Source organism: Malurus melanocephalus, unplaced genomic scaffold (assembly GCF_030028575.1).
Source record: "Malurus melanocephalus ecotype Western Australia unplaced genomic scaffold, MMel_1.1 scaffold_460, whole genome shotgun sequence".
NCBI lineage: Eukaryota > Metazoa > Chordata > Aves > Passeriformes > Maluridae > Malurus > Malurus melanocephalus.
In genome coordinates this window covers 381,636-402,913 of record NW_026623692.1, presented here as the reverse complement: position 1 = coordinate 402,913, position 21,278 = coordinate 381,636, and the positions used below count along the sequence as shown (strand labels likewise).

Here is a 21,278-nt window from a genome sequence, read left to right as displayed (position 1 = left end):
ATTTTTTTTAAAATCATTATCTGTCAGGCTGAGMAGCAGGTGTTAATGCGAGGCAAGTCTGTCTCAATTCAGCTACTRCAAAATTACTATTCTGCCCCCACCCTTGTGCTGCAGCCTGAGCCTTCCCTGAACCACCTCGATTACAAAACCAATCGAGTCAAGTGGTGGTCAGAAATCTGGTCAAAAGATGCAGCAGAAGTGCCCTTTTTGGCCAATCTGAGCTTCTCAGGATGTACTTGGACTGTTATGCATGTTCTGATGGTTAATGAACCACATTTCATTGCCCGACAGCCTTTATTTAGATTAATTTCACTAGGCTGTTATTGAAATGCTAAAACTAACTGGGGACAGGCTGTGCAGTGTATCATGGCTGGTGCCTGGGCTTGGAAACACTTTAACCTTGCAGGAGAGGGAGTTTATACAGCGAGGAATTGTTTTCCTCTCTCTCTGACCTTGGAAGGATAACTAGCAATGCTGACTGGCAGCTATCATTTGAAGATAACAGGYCCCAGTGCTCTTCCTGGGAAACTGGCTTCTGCCTTCCCCTTTSTGTGGTGTGTTCCAAGACCACTGARAAATATGAAATTGGAGRAGGGGTAATTTAAAGCAAGCTCARTRATTTTCTCCAGAWCAAGAGMAAGTAGCAGTACTTAGATGAAAGRACTTCRGTGGGTTTTAGGATTAATTTAGTGCTTTATCAAAGGGCTCTGCTCGAGTTTCAGTGGAACTTGTTCCCTTACTGTCCCCATTGCACAGAAAAAAATTCTTCTGTGCTCCCTGAGCTTTATCTTCACCACTATCAACATAACTTCCTCTGCAGCCTAACAAAAAAATCTTCATTCAGGGGCTGGCATCTCTATCCACGATGTCAATGTTCCTCCTTTCTCAGGGCAGCTTTTGCTTCTGCAATTAAGTAGTGTCCTTTTCCACCTTCTCATTTTCCAAAGTTACTAAGGGATAATTCCAGCTTTTGCTTCTAAGCTTTGAACAAAATATCCCAGGTTGTACTGTACTACTGTTAAGMCTATTCAGGTTATCTTCTAGTCATTTCCAGCTAAAGGCTCTAGGAAAGTAGGGAAGAATGTTATGTGGGAAGAAGAGTGAAACAGCAGTGCAAAAAACCCTGTTCTTTTTCCTGAAGAAGTTTTCCAGTCTTGTGGTACTACAGAATTCAGAAGGAACGGCATCTTTTGTACTCAGGACAGTGACTTTGGGTTGGAAGAACTGACACTATGAATATGCACTGGTTTAGCTCCTGGAGAGAGGAGGTTGTGTGTTGGTTCCTTTCTGAAAGAGCACAACTTGATTCAAGCTTTGCCTGGCTGGGAGCAATTTTATGTTGTTTTTTTTTTCATGAAGTTCTTAACCCGATGAAGATCTGCAACAGTAACTTTTCTCTTGTTCACAGCTCATGTAACAAACACTGAGGTCACGTGTAAAATAGCCCTGCTTCATTCTGTAAATATGTGTGTGTTTCCAGTGTCACTTGTTTGCAAACAAAGCGCCCAGATCAGGTATTYTGGAATCCTCCTTGTCTCTTTGTTTTGCCTGATCCTAAATTCAGAGCGTAAATCTTTGCCTATAGTTCAAGAAGCATTCCTGTCTGTTGCATGTAATATTTAATTAAACTTTTTTAAAAACTCCGCTGCTGAGGTTCTGTGCTAGTTTGTCAAGTCCATGCATTTCTGGTGATTTTTCATACAAAGGCTGACTAAAAGGGAAGTTGTGGAATAACAGGGGCAAGAAAGTTTTGATCCCAGCAGCTTGATTTTTCACTGTGAAGGAAGCTGAACTAGATGAGCTTTTGCTGCAGCTGGATGCTAAACATGGAATTTCAGTTACAGGCACTATTTTTTTTTTATTTAAATCTGTGTACAATAGTTTTACCATATACATAAAAGCAGGTATTAAAGGAATGGAGGGGAGGAAATAAGATTATCTACAAAAATAAGCTCAGTAATAACAGACCAAAATCCATATTATACAGCACTCCTGCAGGTGGGATGAGGGCTTTACCGAGAAGTTCTCTTCTTTCTTCTCCTTTTGTTAAATGCTTTCTTAGTTGTATTTTCTTGTTTGGAGCTGGTCTGTGTTCTGTCAGCAAACACAGAAACTTTCAGAACAGAAACTATCAGAGAAAYTTACTGAACAGTTTCCCAAAAAACCTCTCACTGTGCTCAATGCCAAGGGTTTCCATGGCTGGTGCAATGATACAGCAGCAAATCTCACTTGCTGGAGGTAAAACTCAACATTAGCTCTAGTGCAGCACATAGAATCTCTGCAGGAGCTCCAAGGAGCTGCTGATTGGGATCCACTTTTATGGTCCTACTCCCTTTGGAAGGATTAAGATGAATCAAACATCTATAACCATTTCAGATGGCCACTGACSAGTCAGCCTCTGGCCCTCCAGGAGGGGAATGAACTAGCCTAGATTTAAATTTCCTTGTTCTCAGCTCTGTATTCCTTTTAATCAACTGAAACCTTTCTTGGCCTTGCCAGAATCCTGTCATTTGTAGAAACACTCCTTACTAACTCCCTTGCCCTCCTTACTTCACTTGGTGAAATATTCACTCCTTATTTTACCTTGTTTTCCTTGGTAGTTCCTGTGGTTCCAGAATGATAACTTCTTCCTCTTCACTGTCCGACAGTACAACGGGTTCATCTGAAAAACACACAAACCCCACCAATCACACCTGGTGATCAGTTTTAAACACTTCTTTCATTAATAACCACAGCATTTTTAAAGAAGCATTCACAGGGGCTACTGATCCATTTGCAGCCCTACCTATACTACAGAAATCAAGTGGAATTAGCAAATGTGTATAGGTGGCTGCATTGGTTCTTTTTTCCTAAGGACTTTCTACATGTTAATTCTAGCAGATAAAAAGTGATACAGTAATATCTGATACCAAGAAAAACAAATACTTACCATTCTTGATTTCTCTCGTTGTATCCTCAGTTTCYACTTTCTGACATTCAAAAGCAGCTGCCTCACTTTCACCTTCCTCCTCTGCTGCTTCTTCTTTCTCAGATTCTTCAAGGTCTCCCCAGGAGTTCTCTACTCCCTCTCCAATTTGGGCTGTCCCAGCAGCGAGCAATACTGGTTTGGAWAAACTGCAGGAGTTAAGAAAAATTTTGCTGTTTGCTGGTAAAATTCTTTGTATTGTCAAAGCCCACCAGGTGGTGTTTAAGGTGGGGGAGAACAACCCTAATGGGGAATTAAGAGTGCCACTTTTCCAGTCACTGTAATCATCACAGTTCTGACCTCGGCTCTGCACTTTGTGCAAGGAATTAAAAGCAGAGAGAACCAAAACCAGGATGAGGATGATGATGTTTCCTCTGAAGGCTCTATGACTACCTAAGTTACACGGAATCCTAGATGCCTGTTTAGCCTGGTTTTCCCCTGAGTAATACCCTGGAAAAGATACACTTCTGCAGGAGGGTCAGCTTTAGCAATGATTTCTTTAGCTTGCTCTTCCACGTCGTTGGTGTCCACAGCAGCGCTCTCCATTTTGAAGGCAGTGATCCTTTGGAAGGGGATGGATTCAGCAAAGCCAAACTTCCCGCCTTCTTTCCTGGTCATTCAGCAACAGACATTATTTCAGGATAATCCAGAAATGGTTTCTCTTTTCAAGTTCAAATACAGAAATACTTGCTATTTMAAGCAAATACAAGTGAAGACAATTTGCTGTTGAAACCACAACCTGACTTTAGTTTTTACTACATTTCTTAAAAATATCCATGTTCCTCTGTTCCCAAAACACTCACCTGGCCTTCTGATCATTTTCCAAGGCTTTCTGAATCTGTTCTGTTATTTCTGTAACCTTAACAGCTGCTATTTTGCTGCATCTCAGAATCTGTAACACAGACAACAACACTTTATAACCCGGAGAGCAAGAAATTTTTAACAGAAAATGTGAAGCTTCATAGAAATCACAAATACTTAAATCACTTAAATTACAAACACATAAAAATGGCATGAAGGACTGGATTCACTGAGTTACGCATAAAGTTAATAACGTCCAGCTCTTCCTCAGCATTCCCCTGGAAATAATCCACAGGATTTCTTGGCCAAATCACAGGAGACAAAATGCATCTCTGACCAAAAAAACACGCATTTTCTACATCCCCTCTGCAGCAYGCTACACTGTACTATGCTCTTCCACTAGGACTGAAAATACATCATTTTTTCCCAGTAAAATCAGACCATTAATTGACTTCTCAGCTTCCAAATATCAAGGATATTTCCTTATCAATAAGAAACCAGTTTATACACCACAGAAGGATRGGTCAAGGCAGAGGTTTACCTGATCTGGCACCAGCATAACCACTCCATTGGACTGGATGGTACAAATTTCATGGTGTTTATTCATGGCAATCACAAGGAGGCCATCCATCACCCGCTCTTCACGTTCAGTTGGATCCACCAATAAATAGGTCCTAGAATCAAGTTTTGAAATATAAGAAAACAGTGGAAATTTAAGGGAAGTTGCCACCCTTAAACACAATTAAACAAAGGATTTGGTTTGCATTTTAGTAACTGGGTATACAAGAYTTAGACCCCTTTTATGGGTATGTAAGACCTCAAAATCTTACCCTTGATGGAAGAAGGCAAAACTGACACAAATGGGCATGTGGTGGATACTCAAAGGGACAGGATCACGTTCCTCAGGAGTGTACTTTGAAAGGAATTGGCCCAGAATAGAGTTATTTATGAAACTCGTTTAAGATCACAAATAAATGTAAGCAATTTTTTTTWAAWWAAMMAAAAAAACCAYCCTAACAACTTACCACAGTTACTTCTTCCCCTTGCACAGACACATCTGGTCTGCGAAAATGACACAGAGCTACAATCCCTGCTATGCTGGCAGCRTCAGTGATGTTACCATCATGGTTTAACAGGTGCACGTCCAGCCGAATTTGCCAAACCTGAGAATAAAACAAAACTGCTTGTTACAAAATATGCAGCACTTAAAACATAATTTAAACCTTATTTTGCAGGGTCCCAACTACTTCAGAAAGCCTATGCAGACATGCAAGTTAAAAACACCTCTCAAGTCAGATGTGTGGATCTTTACACTAACCTAAAAGCAGCATTTCTACTATCCAAAACAAGCCAGAGAACAACTTAAAAAYTGGATTGCATGTATCTTTTAGTTTAAACCCACCAGAAACCAGGTTGTTTTTATACCTTTTCACCAGCAACAACGCAGAGAGATTCAGTGTCAATGCACTTGGAATCTCTGAGGCATCGCTCCAATAGTCTGTTCAATGACACCAGTAACTCGGATTGTCTGTTGGAACAAAATTAACCCAAACTTATTATGATTACAGTGGCTTTTATACCATCCTTGTTTAGTCCTTTTAAGACTTTCATTACCTGCCAGGCTCCAGCCCAGGTGCAGCCATGGGTGAGAGCTCCAGATTAAAGAAGAGCACACCTTCYGTGGGCCGATTGGGCTTGGGGGAAACGAGTTCACACGAGACCTGTGCAAGAACCCTGCCGAGGTAAATAAAGCACCAAGTCACAGAACGTATCAGGAAAAAGCTAGAAACAAAATATGTATCTGGGAAAAAAGCCTGTGCTTAAGGTTTTAGTTTGACAGTTTCTCATTCAATGCCTCTCATACAGATTAAACTCCGATCAACCGAAAGAACCAAATGTAGGAATTAGAACATAYTCCTGTCTTTTAAGACTAAAAACTGACTCAAACACATGAGATATTGTAATGAAATAAAGATGTAAGTGCATGTATTCCACTTCTCCACAGGCAAAAAAGGGTCGTTTGTGGAAGAATGCAAAACGCGAGATCAGTGAATAAATGAATGAAAACTTGGGAGTAATCTTGCATTTTATAAATTATTTGTAATCACAATCATGATAGGAAACCCTATCCCTTTCCCGCTTCCTTCCTTTTCATCTTTTCCTCTTTGCTCCTACCCTTGAAATACTACGACTTGAAGGCTTGAAAGGTTAAAATCTATTCACAGTGATCTCTGCAGGTTTGGGAACCTCAGGCTTTATCCAGCCCGGGCCCGCGGCCGAGCCCCCGCGCCCACCTGGTCCTGCCCAGCTCCACGATGCAGCAGCCGCGCTCGGCGCCGAAGGACACGCGGATGTTGCGGTAGTCGTAGCATTGCCGGCCGTCCAGGCGCTGCGGGAACACACGGACACGGAGCGGGTTAGTGCGCCGTGCCCGGGGAGGGTGGATCGCGGGGACAGCGGGGAAGGGGATGGGGAAGGGGAAAGGGGCAGGGGCGCCGCACCTTCTTCTCCTGGATGGCGCGCAGGAGGAAGCGCCGCTCGCAGTTGGAGAGCGGTGTGGCCTTCATGGCCGGGCGGTGAGGGGGAGCGCGCGGAGATTGAAAGGGTGGGGGGGGGGGGGGGGGGGGGGAGCGCGAGCGTCATCGCCGCGCGCCGCGCGGGCTCAGCGCGCACGCGCTGCCTGCTCACTTTGGCGCGTGCCCCCTCAGGGAAAGCGCTTCCATAGGGATTACCTGTGGCGCTGCTCAAACACGSTCCGTTTGAAAAACTTTTTCCTGCTATCCAGCCTAAACCTTCYCCGCGGCTCAGCTTCATGCTGATTCCTCGAGTCCTGTCCCTGGTCGCCAGAGTGAAGAGACCGGCATCTGCCCCTCCGCTGCCTGTCATGAGGATGCTGAGCTCTCCCCTCAGTCTCCTCCAGGCTGGACAGACCAAGTGCCCTCTGCCGCCCCTCACACGCCTTCCCCTCAAGGCTCTTCACCATCATCGTGCTCTCCAATAGTTTACTAACTGTTAATATCTTTAATATCTTTTCCATACTGTGGTGCCCAAAAGTGCACACAGCATTCGAGAAGAACCGCCCCGGTGTACGGTGTGCTCAGCCATGAGGCGGCACATGAGGGACAGACGCTGCCTGGGCTGATGCCCGAGTGCCGGTCGTCCGGAAAGCTATCTGGAATTTAAAAAAAAAACCAAAAAAAAAAAACAACCATGCATGCCACACATTTCGGGTGGTTAACGCTATTGTGGTGCCCAGCCCTCAAGGTGCGGATGCCCTGCAGCCCTCAGGAAACAGCCGAGCTAGAACAAGGCAGGCAGTGCTGCAGGCAAAAATGCAGCCCAAACATCCAATTTGTCAGAAGAACGTCCCTCCCTGGTGTTCTGGAATGTTGCCCGTAAGTAAAAAGGCCTTTACAAGTGGCTTTTATGCTTAGTTTGAGCTAAAAAAAGAAAATCGATTCTCTTCACACCAACGTTAAGCCCCAGACACTGACACTTCCCACACAAACCTATTGAAATATCTCRATTAGCTGCCTTTCCAAACCTTGTCAACACACTGCCGTTCTAGTACAAACTAAAATGTGAGTAGTATTTCTGAAAATTCCCAAGTTAGTGCTAGTGAGGACAAGTGCTSTCTGATTTTCCCATGCTGGTTTTATATTTTCAGTTTAGGATAAATGAATATCGTCACAAATATCCAGCGTAAGACAATATTGAAATATATTTCAATATATTGAAATATATTGAAATATAGAAAGACATTCTTTCTCCAAGGGTAAAAATAAAGACATAGTCCTCAGAGTTTTACTGGCAGTCTTTATGTAGAAATTCTGTCTGATTTTACTTTTTCGTTGAGTGAATTTGGCTGTAATAATCAGCTTGAAGGCTTGGGGTTAAATTCTTGAACTCTTCAGTTTACTATCAGCAGATTTGGAATGGTTTGTATAGTTTTTGAGACCCTTCCAAACTATGTTACTCTTCATCAATTACAATAAATGTCAATATGAGCACATGCTGAGATTTCTGCTTGAGGTAGAGTGGGTAAAATTCCTGTTCCAATTCTGGTGAACTGTCACGTGCCTCAGTCCGACAGGCTGGTGGTAAAGCACCCATTCCAAAACAGAGAAGATGATGGTGATGATGAACTTCAGGAAGAGTTGGATATAATTGCAGGGGAAATAAGTCATGTGTTAGGGGTGGAAATCATCTGTGTCCTTTGAACCATGTCATCTTCTTCACACAACGCTACTTTGCAGCTTTTGTGCATGCACATGTAGCTAGGAAGGGTAAAGAATGTMATGGACAAATTAAGAAGGCATAAAACCACAGCACTGGAAATCTGTGGGAGAAGGGTACACAGAAAATAAGGTAGCTATAAATGGTTAATGAAATAGAAGTTGAGCAATTGTTGCAYTTCTGGACAGTGAAAGGCAGAGTWACAATTGTAATGAAATAATGGAAATGCTCTGGGTGTTCAGAAGAAGTGAGTGTCGTACCCTGCAGAGTGAATAAATGAGTGAATAAATCACAGGCACTTAGGCTAAAGAAGGAATTTTTAGAAAGTATATCCCAATGATCTATTGTGCCCACACTGAAAGCATTTCTTCATTTGAGCTGAATGCTCTGTGGKCTGAAATGCGTGAATTGGATTATCTTACTGAACCGAGCCTTGAGGGAAAATCACATTTGAGGACTGGAGGAGAAAACCAAACTGCATCAGAATCTCAGCATCTTGACAGCAAGCTGCCAGCAACCACGTTTTATGGCCTAATCAAAATAAGTAAAAATTGACCTTCTCCTTCCATGGCAGCCTTAACTGCAATGTGCCTTTGCTGCTTGGCTGCCAGTCCTGCTCATTTACACATCCCTGCATGAYATGACGTATGCAATATTCCAGCTTATAAGGTTATTTGGGAAGAAAGGCTCTGCCTAGATCTAATAATATCATTTATAATTTGTTTTTATGATGAAGAGTTCCACTGGGGTTGGGAGGACGGGCAATCCTTGCAAGGAACACTGYTGGCAAAAGTGAGGCATGAATAGTACCTCCTGCTGTGATGAGGGATGGGATATTCTGGCCTGGATCCAGGGAAGCACTCAAACAAGCTCTTTTTCTGAAGCACAGGTAAGCACCTTTGTCCCTTACGTRTTAGAAGGAATGTGTCACAGCTTGCAAGACTAAAATTTAAGAAAGTAGTTGCCTTGTATTTATGCTCAAGTAATTTTGTTCAAAAAATGGGACCCAGAACTGCCAGCAAATCATCCAAACATAAGGCAAGTCAGTGGTAGCATCTGTTTCATCTACTTGCTGGATGCTTACTTGATCATCTTTCATAGGTTACATTTCAGAGCAAACCCCAAAATGTACTTGCTGTTTCCACCTGTACTTAGCCTTCACACCTTCTCCTGGGGTTTACTGCTCTTGTGAAAGAAGTTTTTTGCACCAAGTTTTTCCTGTAACAGTGCTGCATTCAGCACTTCCCAGCTCTCAGCAATCCTTTTGGGAAAGTGGGAAGTGTTTGCCAAGGCTGTACGTTAGGCAAACAGCAAACAGGAAAAGAAATTACACCCCTTCATTTTCTTGTCTGCACACCCTGCAATTCCTCTGTTTCCAGGCCAACTGTGTCCATGATTTCTATGGATTCAAGTGAAACCAGCTGGTGACTTAAGTGTCATGGTAAACTAAAATTGTTACAGCTAGAGTTGATGGCTCTGAACATACAAAACCGGAGTCTGGGTTCAAATTTAAGTGTTCTTTAAGATTTTTGAACCTTTTAAAAGTGCCTTCAAATTCTCTTAAGAAGCAACAAATAGTGAATGTTAAAGTAGAAACTATAGTTTCGCTTCATGGAGAATAGGCAAAAATAAACCAAAATAGTTGCCTAAAGAAAAGCACTTTCTCATATCCTAATCTTAAATAGCCACAGACTAAATAGTGGCTTGATACAAGAACTCAGGAGTGTGAAAATGAAGTGAATATCTATTTGGAAACTGKTTTTTTTTTCTCTATTGGAAAGGTGTCAGAAAATGTTTGCGGATACCACATATTGATACTCCTAAATACAGAGGAAATCCAGAGTGCTGACAAGCTTATAAATCACATCTGATCCGTAAGAGGTGACAGCACATTTAATAAAATTGGGGAATAATTAGATAATCAAGTTAAACTATTAAATCAAAATTGATTCTTCATTCTTTGCTAAGAAATTCTTACAAGAAAACTGTTGTGAGTAGTTGGATTCCTTGTAATAATTAAAGCAAAATGGGAAAGTGCCAATTTTTGTGTCAGAGAACACATCCAGGATGAGATGTGTGAGCACTGGAGAATGATGGATGATGGCCTTGCCTTTCCCAACCAGATAATGTTTTCTCCAGTATTGATGAAGTTGGTTGAGTGATGTTTTGTTACTTGAAGAAATGGTGGACGATAATTTTCCCAAATCACCTCAAATTCTTATTTGAGCATTATTGTGAAGTGTAATTCAGAGGTCCAACARAGATAGAAGATGTAGTATAAAATGATAACTCAATATATATTTGTCTCCTTAGCTTAGACTTGTGATGCTATAACTATCTTAGCCTTTGGGAGGCTTGATGAAATAGAATTCATGCTTTTTTTTTCATTCTTTTTTTCTTTTCAGTGTATTTCTTCAGGGAAYAATGCACTTTCTCTGGCCCTCACAAAATTTGTGCAGTTATATGCAGCAGTGCTGATGTTCCCTCTGTGAAATTTCATCTCCCTGGCTTATAAATTCATGGGAACTTTGGGAATGTGACTTGAATCAAGATGAACCACGTGAGTGAGTGGACAGATGGTACCACGAAAAGCAGAATTCATGGTGGGTCCATCACAATCATATCGTTCAGCAAAATCTGAGTCAAGTGGCCAAAAATCTGAGAAACTTTCTTACTGCCACTGCAGTACCTGGCAAGAGTTTGTGCTGCTGGTCAATGGGATGATTCTCAAATGTCTCCAAGGAGAAAGACATTTTCTGGTACAGTTGGAGTTTGGAGCTGGTTGGCCTGTGCTGGTGGACGGGTGTGAAATGTGGGGTGGGGAGGCAGGGAGGATGGGTGCACATGTGGGCATTCCAGTCTGAATGGGAGCTTCAGTCTCGAAGTGAGCCACCCCAAGAGCTTCTCCTGCCAGTGACAGGTGGTCTCGAAGCACCGTATCTGTGACAGGACGTGTGCCCAAGGAGCAGGGCAGGCACGCCCCAGCTCGGACCACGGGTGCCCCTGTACCCACCGCCCCGCKCCTCCGTGCCCTCCTGGCACTGGGGCTGCCCCGGCAGGAGGTGCCGCAGAGGCGGAGGGGTGAAGGCAGGACGGGCTCCGTGGCCCCTCCGCCCGGTGCCCCTCTCCTGCCGCAGGGGAGGAGGCTCGGCCGCCACCGCCACCGGCACCTGCACCGGCACCGGCATCAGCACCGAGCGGTCCGCGGGGAGCCGAGCCGCGCCGCGGGCGGCATGGACTGGGAGCTCAACCTGCTCCTCTACCTAGCGCTGTTCCTCCTGCTGCTGCTGCTCCTGCTCCTCCTGCTGTGCCTGCTCCTCCGGCAGCTGCGGGGCTCGGCGGGAGCACCCCCGCGCCGCCTCCCGCCTCCCCGGCAGCCCTGGGCTGGGAGCCGGGAATCGGGAATCGGGAGCCGCCCGCCACCGCCGCCTCGGGCCGCCTCCAGGTGAGTCCGCGACACGCACAGAGGGCTGGGGGACGTCCCCGGGGCTGCCTCCGCCTCACCGCGTCCCCCGGGAAGGCACGGGCCGGGAGCCACTCCGCCGGCATCCCCTGTCCCCGACCGCCCTCGGTCCCCCGCTTTCTGGAGTAGCTACGTTTGCCATGTAAAATCCAGGGGAAATTTGAACGTGCGTTCAGCCTGCAGCTTTTACTCTGTAACAAAGTATTATAAAACCCCCCTCAGGCTCTCTTTGCAGAGATTATGTTGGCTTTCCTTAGAATACAGAGATCCGAATTTGACCTGATTAGAGCGTTTGAAGACATTCACCTTTTAAAAGAACTTTCCCCTCCAAACTTTGACCACATGTAAGTCAGTTTTTATCCTGTTACTCCAGAGGAGTAATTCCATCATATAGTTAAAATGCTAAGTAGGCTTCMCTCCCTGTAGGTGGGAACAGATCTGGCAACATCCCATGGCTGACCTTCCCCCATCTCTGATGTCCCCAGGGACCACTGTGGCCCCAGCAGAGCAGCTGCTGCTTGCCAGGTACTGTTTGGGGCTGGTGTCCATGTGGAACCTTGCAGCATGGGCCACCCTTGTGCTGCCTGATCGAGGGAGGCAGGAGGAAGCAACTCGGCCGCTGGGCCTTTAGGAAATCTGTGCTTGAGATTTGGCTGCAGACTTCAGAGCAAGGTTTTTTGATAGCTCTTTGGAACTATCTTTCAGAGAGTGAGCTTAAGGGAGAGTGAGTTCTGACCTGTGCTCGCTCTGGTGAGTTTCTGTAYCATGGCACAAGATGGACTGACATGTTTGTCCTTAGAAGAAGGACCTGTGGAGAAGCTAAAAACAGGTGCCAACAGCTGTTGCAGTGAGCTGGGCAAAAAGAAATTATTTTAGTACTATAGTGCTGGTGTTCTTGTGTGAAAGCATGGGGTTTAGGGATTATTTCTTGGGCCACATTAAATAGCAGCTGTTGGGGCGCTGTGGCTGCAGGCAGCTGGGTCTCTAGCATTGCTGTGGGGTGTCTTTTTACAGGGCAGGTTGCTGCTAATWCAACAAGTGCCTCTCAGTGTCCCTCTGCCTTCTTCATTCCTGCTGTGCCTTTCTCTGTTACAAGGCAGCGTGCTGTGAGCATGAGAGCACTGTTAGAGGGAGCATAGCATATTCCAGCTCTCCTGCCTTGCTGCAGGAATCTGAGTTCTCCTGCTCACTGCTGGGTAACTTGGCATGGGGSAAGAATCTGTTAATGGTGCAGGGGTAATGTTAAAATCAAGTAGGAGAGGCACTCCTCCAGAGGGTGTTGGCATTGCTCTGCCCCTTTTCCCAGCTGGCTCACTATGGCTTTTTATTGCAAGMTTTTGAAATTGTTGCACACTCTGAGCCTCTTATCTAGATAGTTTTYTTGCTTTTTCTCTGTGAAAATGATGGGAATGGTTTTGGCCTCACATCAGTGATTAGAAAGAAGGCRACTAATGGTTTGCTCAATTAATATAAATAGGCATAAAACTGTGACACATATTCTGCATGAGCACAAAGAAAATACCTTTAAAGCCACCTGGGTCTAAAGTAAGATAAGTAGCCCTGAAGTGTTTAAAATCTTGCAAATGGTTGGGGCCCTTATAATAACTTGATTTTCAGAAGCACTTCATTCTTACKGTATTGCATGGAGCAGTGGGAATCTGATGTCTCTTTACAAGCAGGMCTGACAGGGCACAGGCTGAGTTACCTTTCTCTGGAAAATGAAAACTAATACCTGTCTTTTCTCTGACATATTGATTGATCCTTTTGCTCAGAGAGGAGGGCAGGATACCCCTTGTGCAAAGAGCCTATCCCACTGTCCAGWGATCTCCTAGGAAGTTTCTAAATTCCCAGTGTCCAACTTCACAACAGAAGGTATACACCCTTTTGTTTAATCAGTGCTGATAGTCAGAAGTAACCAAAGACTCTAAAAGATTAGCCAGATGAATCATCATGAGAAGACGTAAACAAGCTGCAGGGTGAGAGAAATAGAAGATGAAATCATGGGAAGGAAATACTCCTGGGTCCTGCACGTTGCTTAAGTGCAGAGGCACAGTGTCCTGTCCTGGGAGAGGCTAAGATCTCCCTTCTGTTCAGCACTGAGGTGTTGGGACGCCTCATTATTGGGCTATTGTCGGCAACACCASAGGGAATTCAGATAAGAGCCATGGAAAGCCTTTGGGGAATTCAGAAGGAAAGAAAAAAACAGTTAAATATGTATGCTTTTGTTAGCTGGCAGCTATAGGGTAACAAAATCATCTGCAAATATTTGAAAGAGACAAACTCGGAGGAAGAGGATGCTTTATTTATCATGATCTGTAACTAGGCATAAGAGAGTACAGATAGGGACTAATAAAACCAAAGGCAAGAAAAATACTTGMCACCAAGGTATGTTAAATCAAGAAATAATCACCCAGGGAAGTTACACAAAGCTTGATGTTAGTGTGTTGAAAACTAGGCAGTTTACCAGAGGGAATAATGCTCTGCTCTTATAAAGAGGCACTAGCTATATAATCACCTCTTTTCCCATCTGTAGATTAAAAGACATAACAGTTCAATGGACCAAAACAGCTTCCAGTGAGGCCTGAAAAGTTATGCCAGAAATGTCCTAATTTGGGCATTTGCAAATACTCTAAACCAAACACAACAATCTGTTTCTTCTTCTAATGATTAATCTGGTGTATTTTCACAGTGACTTAGCTCCACKCAGTCACAGCTGTGCAAGACCTGCTCAGTACCTTTAATTGTTTGCCTTAACTGAGAAACTCTCTACTGTTTTGCTTCCCTTCAAATGTTRTTACATCTCTCAAATTTCACTTTGAAAATCCACCTTTGTGGAGAGCTGTCAAAACTCTGACAGTCATTTAAGATCTTTTCTGAGGTGCCTTGTGGGGATTTCAGCCAAAGCAGGTTTTCTGTTCAGGTGTATGGGCACGTCTGAGCTGCAAAAGCTCAAAGAATATGCTGTCTGTCTGGTTTGGATTTGCATAATAGTAACAACAATAACATTATTATTATTATTATTATTATTATTATTATTATTATTATTATTATTATTATTATTATTATTATTATTATTTCACCACATGGTAATGACTGAAAGTTTTAGAGAATGGGTAATATATTACTTGATGTTGTTACAAAAATTGAAGTATTAATCAGTTCTATGAGAAATCTAGATAATTAGTGGAGGAATTGTTTGTGGAAAGCCTCACAAATCAGAACATTACATGTTTTCAGTGTGATTTCAGTGAAATTCAGTGCATGTGCTCTAGGTGACCTCTCTGAAAGTGCATACCCTATTTTTGATTTCAGAAAAACAAACGTCTTCAGAACAGATCATGTCAACAGCAATGGTCTTAAAACCATTTTGCTATCCTGGGTAATTTTGGATTTCCTGGACAATTTTTTTAATGATCAGGGATAAAATGTACATCCACAGTCTGTTTAGTTTATTATTTCTGTCTTGAGTGGTGTTTTTTTTAGTATTGAATTTTGTACTTTTTCTGAACGTTTTGTATGCAATCTTTACAGCACTGAAAAAAGGGGTTAAAAGACAAGTCTCTGCTTGCTGAAGAAAGCCGTTGAAAGAGAAAAACAAATTAATTTTCATTCCAGCCTTTGTGCACAAGCCTTTACTTAATCTCTCTGTTAGCAAACGGTCCTTCCGCTTTTCCAGTAAGATTTAATATCTTTAAAAGCTGAATTCACTGGGAGTCTGCTGCAATCACCAGGGCACGCTCAAATACACCTATTTAACACCTGGGAAGTGGTGTGTGCTGGCTTATTAAAATTTATGCTGCATTAAGGAGCTTGTCAAGAGGCAATGGCTCTGTCTTCACGCATAGTAATGAAGTTTTCAGAGGTATCTGTTCTTTCGCAAAAGATCCCCTGTCYTCGGTAGAACAGGTTTTGCTGGAGCCTTGATTGATTGCTGCAGACAAGTTTAACTACTCTGCTTGGAGAAAGGATCACTGGTGTATACTTTTACTCTCTTGTTTTTTCTTCCTTCGGGGTGATTGATGTATTAAAACCAAATTTCTACACAATGTGAATGCCAGGTAAGATCATACGTGGGATGAAAACTTGATATTCCCATCCCAAAATTGAAAAAAAACCTCCCCAAATCTATCTCAGATCTCCACCTCATGACAGTGTCGTTGACTTTTTAGGATAGCTTAGGGCTGCTTCTGTGAGCCCTGTGGGATTCTTATGGTCAGAGGGCGCCATGAGTGAGAGATGACCAGGTGGAGGAGGACCAGAACAAAACACAGGTGTGCCCAATAGAGGATCTGGCTAAATTACTTGCAGGTGAGAGCAGACACAGAGAGGTTAAAAGGACTGGGACAGACACGTGGGGTGTTTATTGGGAGAGGGGAGGGCTAGGAGGTAACATCCCAGGTCATGGCTGCTGACCTGGGCAGTAGTGATGCTCTTTGGATCAACTTGGTGGATGTCTGCCAAGAGAAGCAGGTGAGGATGCYGGAAGATGGAGCGGTCTGGGACAGAGGAGATCCAGGAACAGTAGGTGACATGTTTATATATTTTGCTGTACTTGAGTTTTGTGTGTAGGAAAGAGCAGAGCATGACCCTCCTTAGAGGGTGAGGGGGAATGTGCATGTGKGTTTGGTTTTTTTTGTATTTTTCAGCCAAAGTTCCCAAGAAAACAGTGAGGTCTTATAAAGCAGTAGATGAGGCCTCTCCTGCTTTGTCAAATCTCCCYAGCACTTCTATAGGGGTTTTGGTGTCTCCACAGAGGTTTTGCTGTCTGTGCTGTGAACACAGCTTGGCACCCTTTTCCTAGGCAGAGGGATACTAGGTCTTGGCTGATGCACCCTCTTTAAATTTGTGGAAAATGGTAGATCTTTCTAGTCTTTTCATAAGGCCCTAATGAAATGGTTTTGTTAAGAGTGACGTAATGATAACTTGTCTGTAGTTGAAGTGATGCAAACCTCTTCTTTGTTAAAATGCACAGTTTGGTTAAAATAGAAGTCTATAAATTTTATAACTATGCTTTAGTGAAATCTGCTTTAATGGACTTGTCTGTGTCTGTTGCCCTGATTCACCTATGAAGCCCCTGGAGACTCATCAGCTGTCAGAAAATTRTGGATGTTTAGCAGAGGTATTAGAGGTCTGCACTACATTATTGTGCAAAGAATGACCATGCAGGAAAAGATAATTTATTGCTGCTCTACACCAGCCCCTTAGTCATCTAACTCAAACTCAGCTGAATTCAATCACTTTATGRTTTGAAAAAACTGGGAGGGGAATGTGCTGCACCTGGTCTGTGTCTGCACTGCTCATCCTCTACTAGCTGCTGGTTTTTGGCAAAGCCCTGTTRTCCTAATTACTCAGATGGGGAAATAGAGGCACAAAATAGTTCTGAGCAGGGATACAATTCAAGGCTTTGGTGGGGATCACCTGTGGGGAGTTTATGTGCCTGTCAACACCTGAGCGTGGGCTGAGGTACCCACTTGCCTCAAGCTCCTTGGTGGCTGAAGCCGAAATTTTGGGTTCCTGGAGCTGAATACARATGGACTCAAAACTATTCCTGCATGCACTGTTATCATGCAGGTCAGGAACCCAAAATATTGATAGAAAGTGTTATATAATGCCAGGCCAACAAGGCTTGCAAGTTGGCCTTCAGTTCAGGGAAAACAGACTCTTCCTCTTGTCCTGTTGTGGTATGGAAGGCAGGTGAATCTGCTTAGGGGGAAAGAGCTTCTTTTGCCACATGAGTGGTTGGTCCCTGGGAGGTGCTGTGAGAAAATTTGCTTAATGAACCCGCAAAGTCCCCTTCACCCTTTGATAGTAAGCTGGTAACCTTAACTTGTAGCCCCAAGCCCTCAAACAATTTATTTTTCAACCTCCTGTTTCTACACCAGCACTGTAAGTAACASCAGGGTTCATGGAAAGCACAAAGGTGACATTTTAGGAAATAAAAGAGCATCAACAAATGCCTGTGACAGCAGAGCTCTGTGATGTGAGAAGATATTTAACAAATTCATTTGTTTGCTTGTCTCAGCATGCAAACTCTGAGAAACCAAGTATCACCTGGGAGCTACTGCAGAAATAATTTAACTTTTAAAGGAAATGAATTATCATGGAACTGTGCAATATTAATTTCAACAAATTAAATTCAAAAGGTTTGGGTTTTTTTTAATCTGCTGCTTCCACTTCAGTCTGGTCCTTTCAGCATAATCAAGGCGTGGTTGGATTTCTCGTTCACTGGTTGAAAGCAGTTTGCTTGATGTAGTTTGTGAAAATCTAATTTTAAAACACAGTTTGCTTGACTGAAATCTGCCTTGACTATAGAGACATCTTACTGTTGTAAAATCTTTCCCCTTTCTGCTTTCCTTTAGGGAAATTATTTGAATACTAATACAGAAGAAGGCATGAAATTCTTTTATGAATTGTGATGGTTTTGGTTGCAATCTCCACTGAAGTAACCTGACYAGTTGAAAGGTTTTACTGTTTTCTTCTTTTTTTGTTCATCATTAGTGCAGGATTTGCTGGTATGCACTTTCTTGGGCATGAAATTAATTTCCTCAATGTGTAACACATAACCCAAAATTAAATGCAAAATCTTAATAAGGATTGATGACAAAAACATTTAAAAAAATCCAAAACTTTTTTTTTTTAACCTATTGATCTTAGTGCCAGTGTGCTGGATTCATTTCCACCTTAGGACTGGGCTTTCCTGTGTTAAAAGACAAACTCTTGGCATCAGATTATTATTAATATGGAGAGTTTGACTTCCAGAAACCTGCTCACAGTTTGATACTGCAAAGAGCAGAGCTGGTGGGGGATCTGCCTAGAGCTGCTAGGAATGCTTAGTAAGCAAAAATATTCTGGGATCAAATATTAGGATGTGTAGACAAACAATGCCTTTCTCTTTCCTCCAGTGCCAGAGCTCTCCCCTTTAACTTWTCACAAAAAAGGCAAACCTGTCATTTTTCCAAATGTGAATCTATAATTCAGCAGGAYGCACAGTGTAAACTTTTTTGACTGCTTTTGAGGGAGCACGGGAAACAAACAACAGGAGTGTGATATCAAACCCATCAAGTGGAACACCTGTCTGATCACTTGGCGGTGTTATTTATTTTTAGTTATTTAGAAAGGAAAATAGTTGCATGAACTCCTGGAGTAAAGTTTTATCCCATGTCAGGATTTTGGAGGACTCTTATGTGCAGTTTCTGTTATTCATCTAAATTGTCATAGTCCTCGCAGAGGAGCGTCTGGGGAGACGTKTCCCTGTTCCGCAATTCCTGTGCAGTGCCACTAGATGGCCCACTTTCTGCAAGGTTCATCCCGCTCTGAAAATCCCTGGGACTGTTTGAAATACAGGAAGGGATTTCAGCAAATCAACGTTTATATTATTCATCTTTTCACTTCCCCTTTGACTATTACCATGGCTATTTTTGAAAAATTTGCTACTGAGGGTGGTTAAACTAAAATTCCTTCAAGTGACTGAGACCGGGAGCCTGACGAAAGGCGGGCATCCATCCTTCTCTGCCACTGTATTTGGCAGAATAACTGATGGTGAGTTGTATAGTAGTGCTGCTGTACTGGGGTATACATCCTGGTACAGACAGAGGCTGGGGTTGCTGTGAAGTTGGTGTTTCCTGGTTTCTCCCTCTGGCTGGAGGCAGGCAGCTGATCCCCATTCCTGGTTCCTTGTTCAGCCACGTGAACGCTTACAACCCTGAAATTACAGCCCTAATTAGCCATAAATATTTATTTATTTTGGCTGAAGGCAAAAAGGTAATTTATGTCCACAGCTGTATTCAGCAAATAATAGAACACCAGGAAGGAAATAGGTTAGCTATTAAAAGAATAAAATGCATCTGTTCTTGTTTGGTAGTTTGGACGCAAAGTTTAAATGTGCTGATTTGCCAGGTGCTGTGGCATGGATATGATTGCACCACTTTTTCCTGCAGCTCACAGCCTAATGCTGCAAGTCCTGCCACTGTAGTGCTTAAGGGCTTTAAAGGTGTTGCAAGGGATCAAGGCAGGAATTTCTCCCCTTTTCCTCCCATTTCCCAGTCCAGAGCTAGGAGTTGGGCAGTAATAGAGGAGCAAGATTTGCCCTGTATGGAAAAGTTGTGTGACAAAACTTTAATGTTCTCTAACCTCAGTTTCACCCATCTACTGCTACATGTGCTGGCCAATTTGCAAGGGGATAGTGAAGTTTGGATTTTTCTCTTTTCTCCTGAGGAGATGATTTGACTGGCTCAGTTGTGACATCTCATTCCTTCTTAACTCCACGCTTGGATTTGGGTGTTGGCTTTTTTGAGCAATGGCCTCCAGACCTGAAATGGAGTAGCAATTTTATTTTTAGGGCTTTGTTACCTAGGATATGGTTAAGCAAGTGGTGCTGCAGACAGCTCATGAGAAGTCGATCAAACCAYTGGCTGGAAATAGATACAATGAAATTATGAGCTCGRCATRGAAGGAGGAGGCAGGGAATGACATTTAACATCAGGCAGTCTGTGGTTCCACTTGCAAGTGGGATTATTCAGTAGCATCTGAATGCCAAAAAAACCACTCTGTTTTTTTTGTCTGATAAGGGATCAGGATACATGTCAGGAGCTATATGCACAGAGCAAACTAATTTCTAATCTATAGTTTAGCTTGTTATTAGTTCTTGTAGAGGTCTGCAGTAAAGCTTTTTTTATGCAGAATAAATACTGTTTTAACTATATCACGCCTGGAAAAGGAGACTTGAGGTCTCATGGTAGCCTAACAGTGGATCTTGAAAAGCACTTGGAGCCCCTGACTTGGAATACATCCTCTAATCTGGAAAAAATAGTGTTTAAAATGATGTTAATAGGATCAAGAAAACCAGKTTTTCCTTTATGAGTACCTGAACAATAACTAAATAAATGTTATTGCTGGAGGTGGGGAGGGGGAACGCCTTTCAGTAAACAGTACTGCAGTTTGCTTCAGGATGTCACTTGTTCTTGAACCCTATCCTGGCTCTGGCTTACCTACAACTCTGCTCTCATTTTCACTTCTGGAAGTTGTTAATGTGCTAAATTAATTGTTTTATACTTGAAAACATGAATTAAGGTAACAAATTTGACCAAATGAGGAGATGCAGAGGTGCTAAGAATTTTTAGAGGAACATTTCATAGTCATTACTCCTGAACTTATAGCTTATTCCCAGGCAAACAGCTAGTTGAGGAAGGATAGAAATATTCTGTCACACAGTCAATTCTTAAAAAATATGATGGAGGCGAGAAATTTAAACTGCTGGTGGCATCCTATTTTTGGACAGTAGGACCAGTAAGTAATGCATGGAGTAAAACCCCCTTGAGCCTGGCAATGATCAGGGTGGGAACAGTTAGTATGCTAAGAAATGCTATTTAAAAGTGTGTTTGAATGTTTTCTTGGGGTGAAGGTTGAGCTTTAGACAGTGGAAAGCCCTTTAGCCTTGATCCCTGTGGGTCCTTTCCAACTCSGAATATTCTTTGGTTCTGTGTGATTCTCTCTGACAGTGAATTGTGTATGAATTCTGTATGACAGGACTAYTCAGGACTATGCCCACAGTCTCGTGTTTGCATGACTTTCTCCATGCATAAACCTTTGAGTGGCCTGCTCGCCTTTTAAAGTTTAAAAACTGAGTAAAGAAACAGAGCAATTTACACTGGAGTGTCTGWGTCTGGTTGTTTGGTGTTAATAAGCAGTTAAAACACATTTAAGTGCTGGCAGTTTAGGCAGATTTGTCTTTTTTCAGGTATCAAAATCTGTTGTAGAAATGAGGAAAGAGCCTTTAGAGGTCTTAAGTGCTAGAAATGTTTCTTGTGTTTTAGA

The 21,278-nt window shown here is 42.9% G+C and overlaps 1 protein-coding gene across 1 annotated transcript; it reads right to left on the bottom strand.

The window, feature by feature from the left end:
• Nucleotides 1–1,821: 1,821 nt before the first annotated feature.
• EXOSC9 (exosome component 9) lies at nucleotides 1,822–6,371 on the bottom strand. Its single transcript, XM_057380570.1, has 12 exons — nucleotides 6,268–6,371; nucleotides 6,061–6,155; nucleotides 5,381–5,500; nucleotides 5,192–5,294; nucleotides 4,792–4,929; nucleotides 4,597–4,679; nucleotides 4,308–4,440; nucleotides 3,769–3,857; nucleotides 3,429–3,575; nucleotides 2,930–3,114; nucleotides 2,584–2,662; nucleotides 1,822–2,094 (listed from the first exon to the last, which is right to left on the bottom strand). The coding sequence occupies exons 1-12, from the start codon at nucleotides 6,331–6,333 to the stop codon at nucleotides 2,013–2,015; spliced, it is 1,320 nt and encodes a 439-aa protein (XP_057236553.1). The 5' UTR covers nucleotides 6,334–6,371; the 3' UTR covers nucleotides 1,822–2,012.
• Between the last annotated feature and the right edge of the window lie 14,907 nt (nucleotides 6,372–21,278).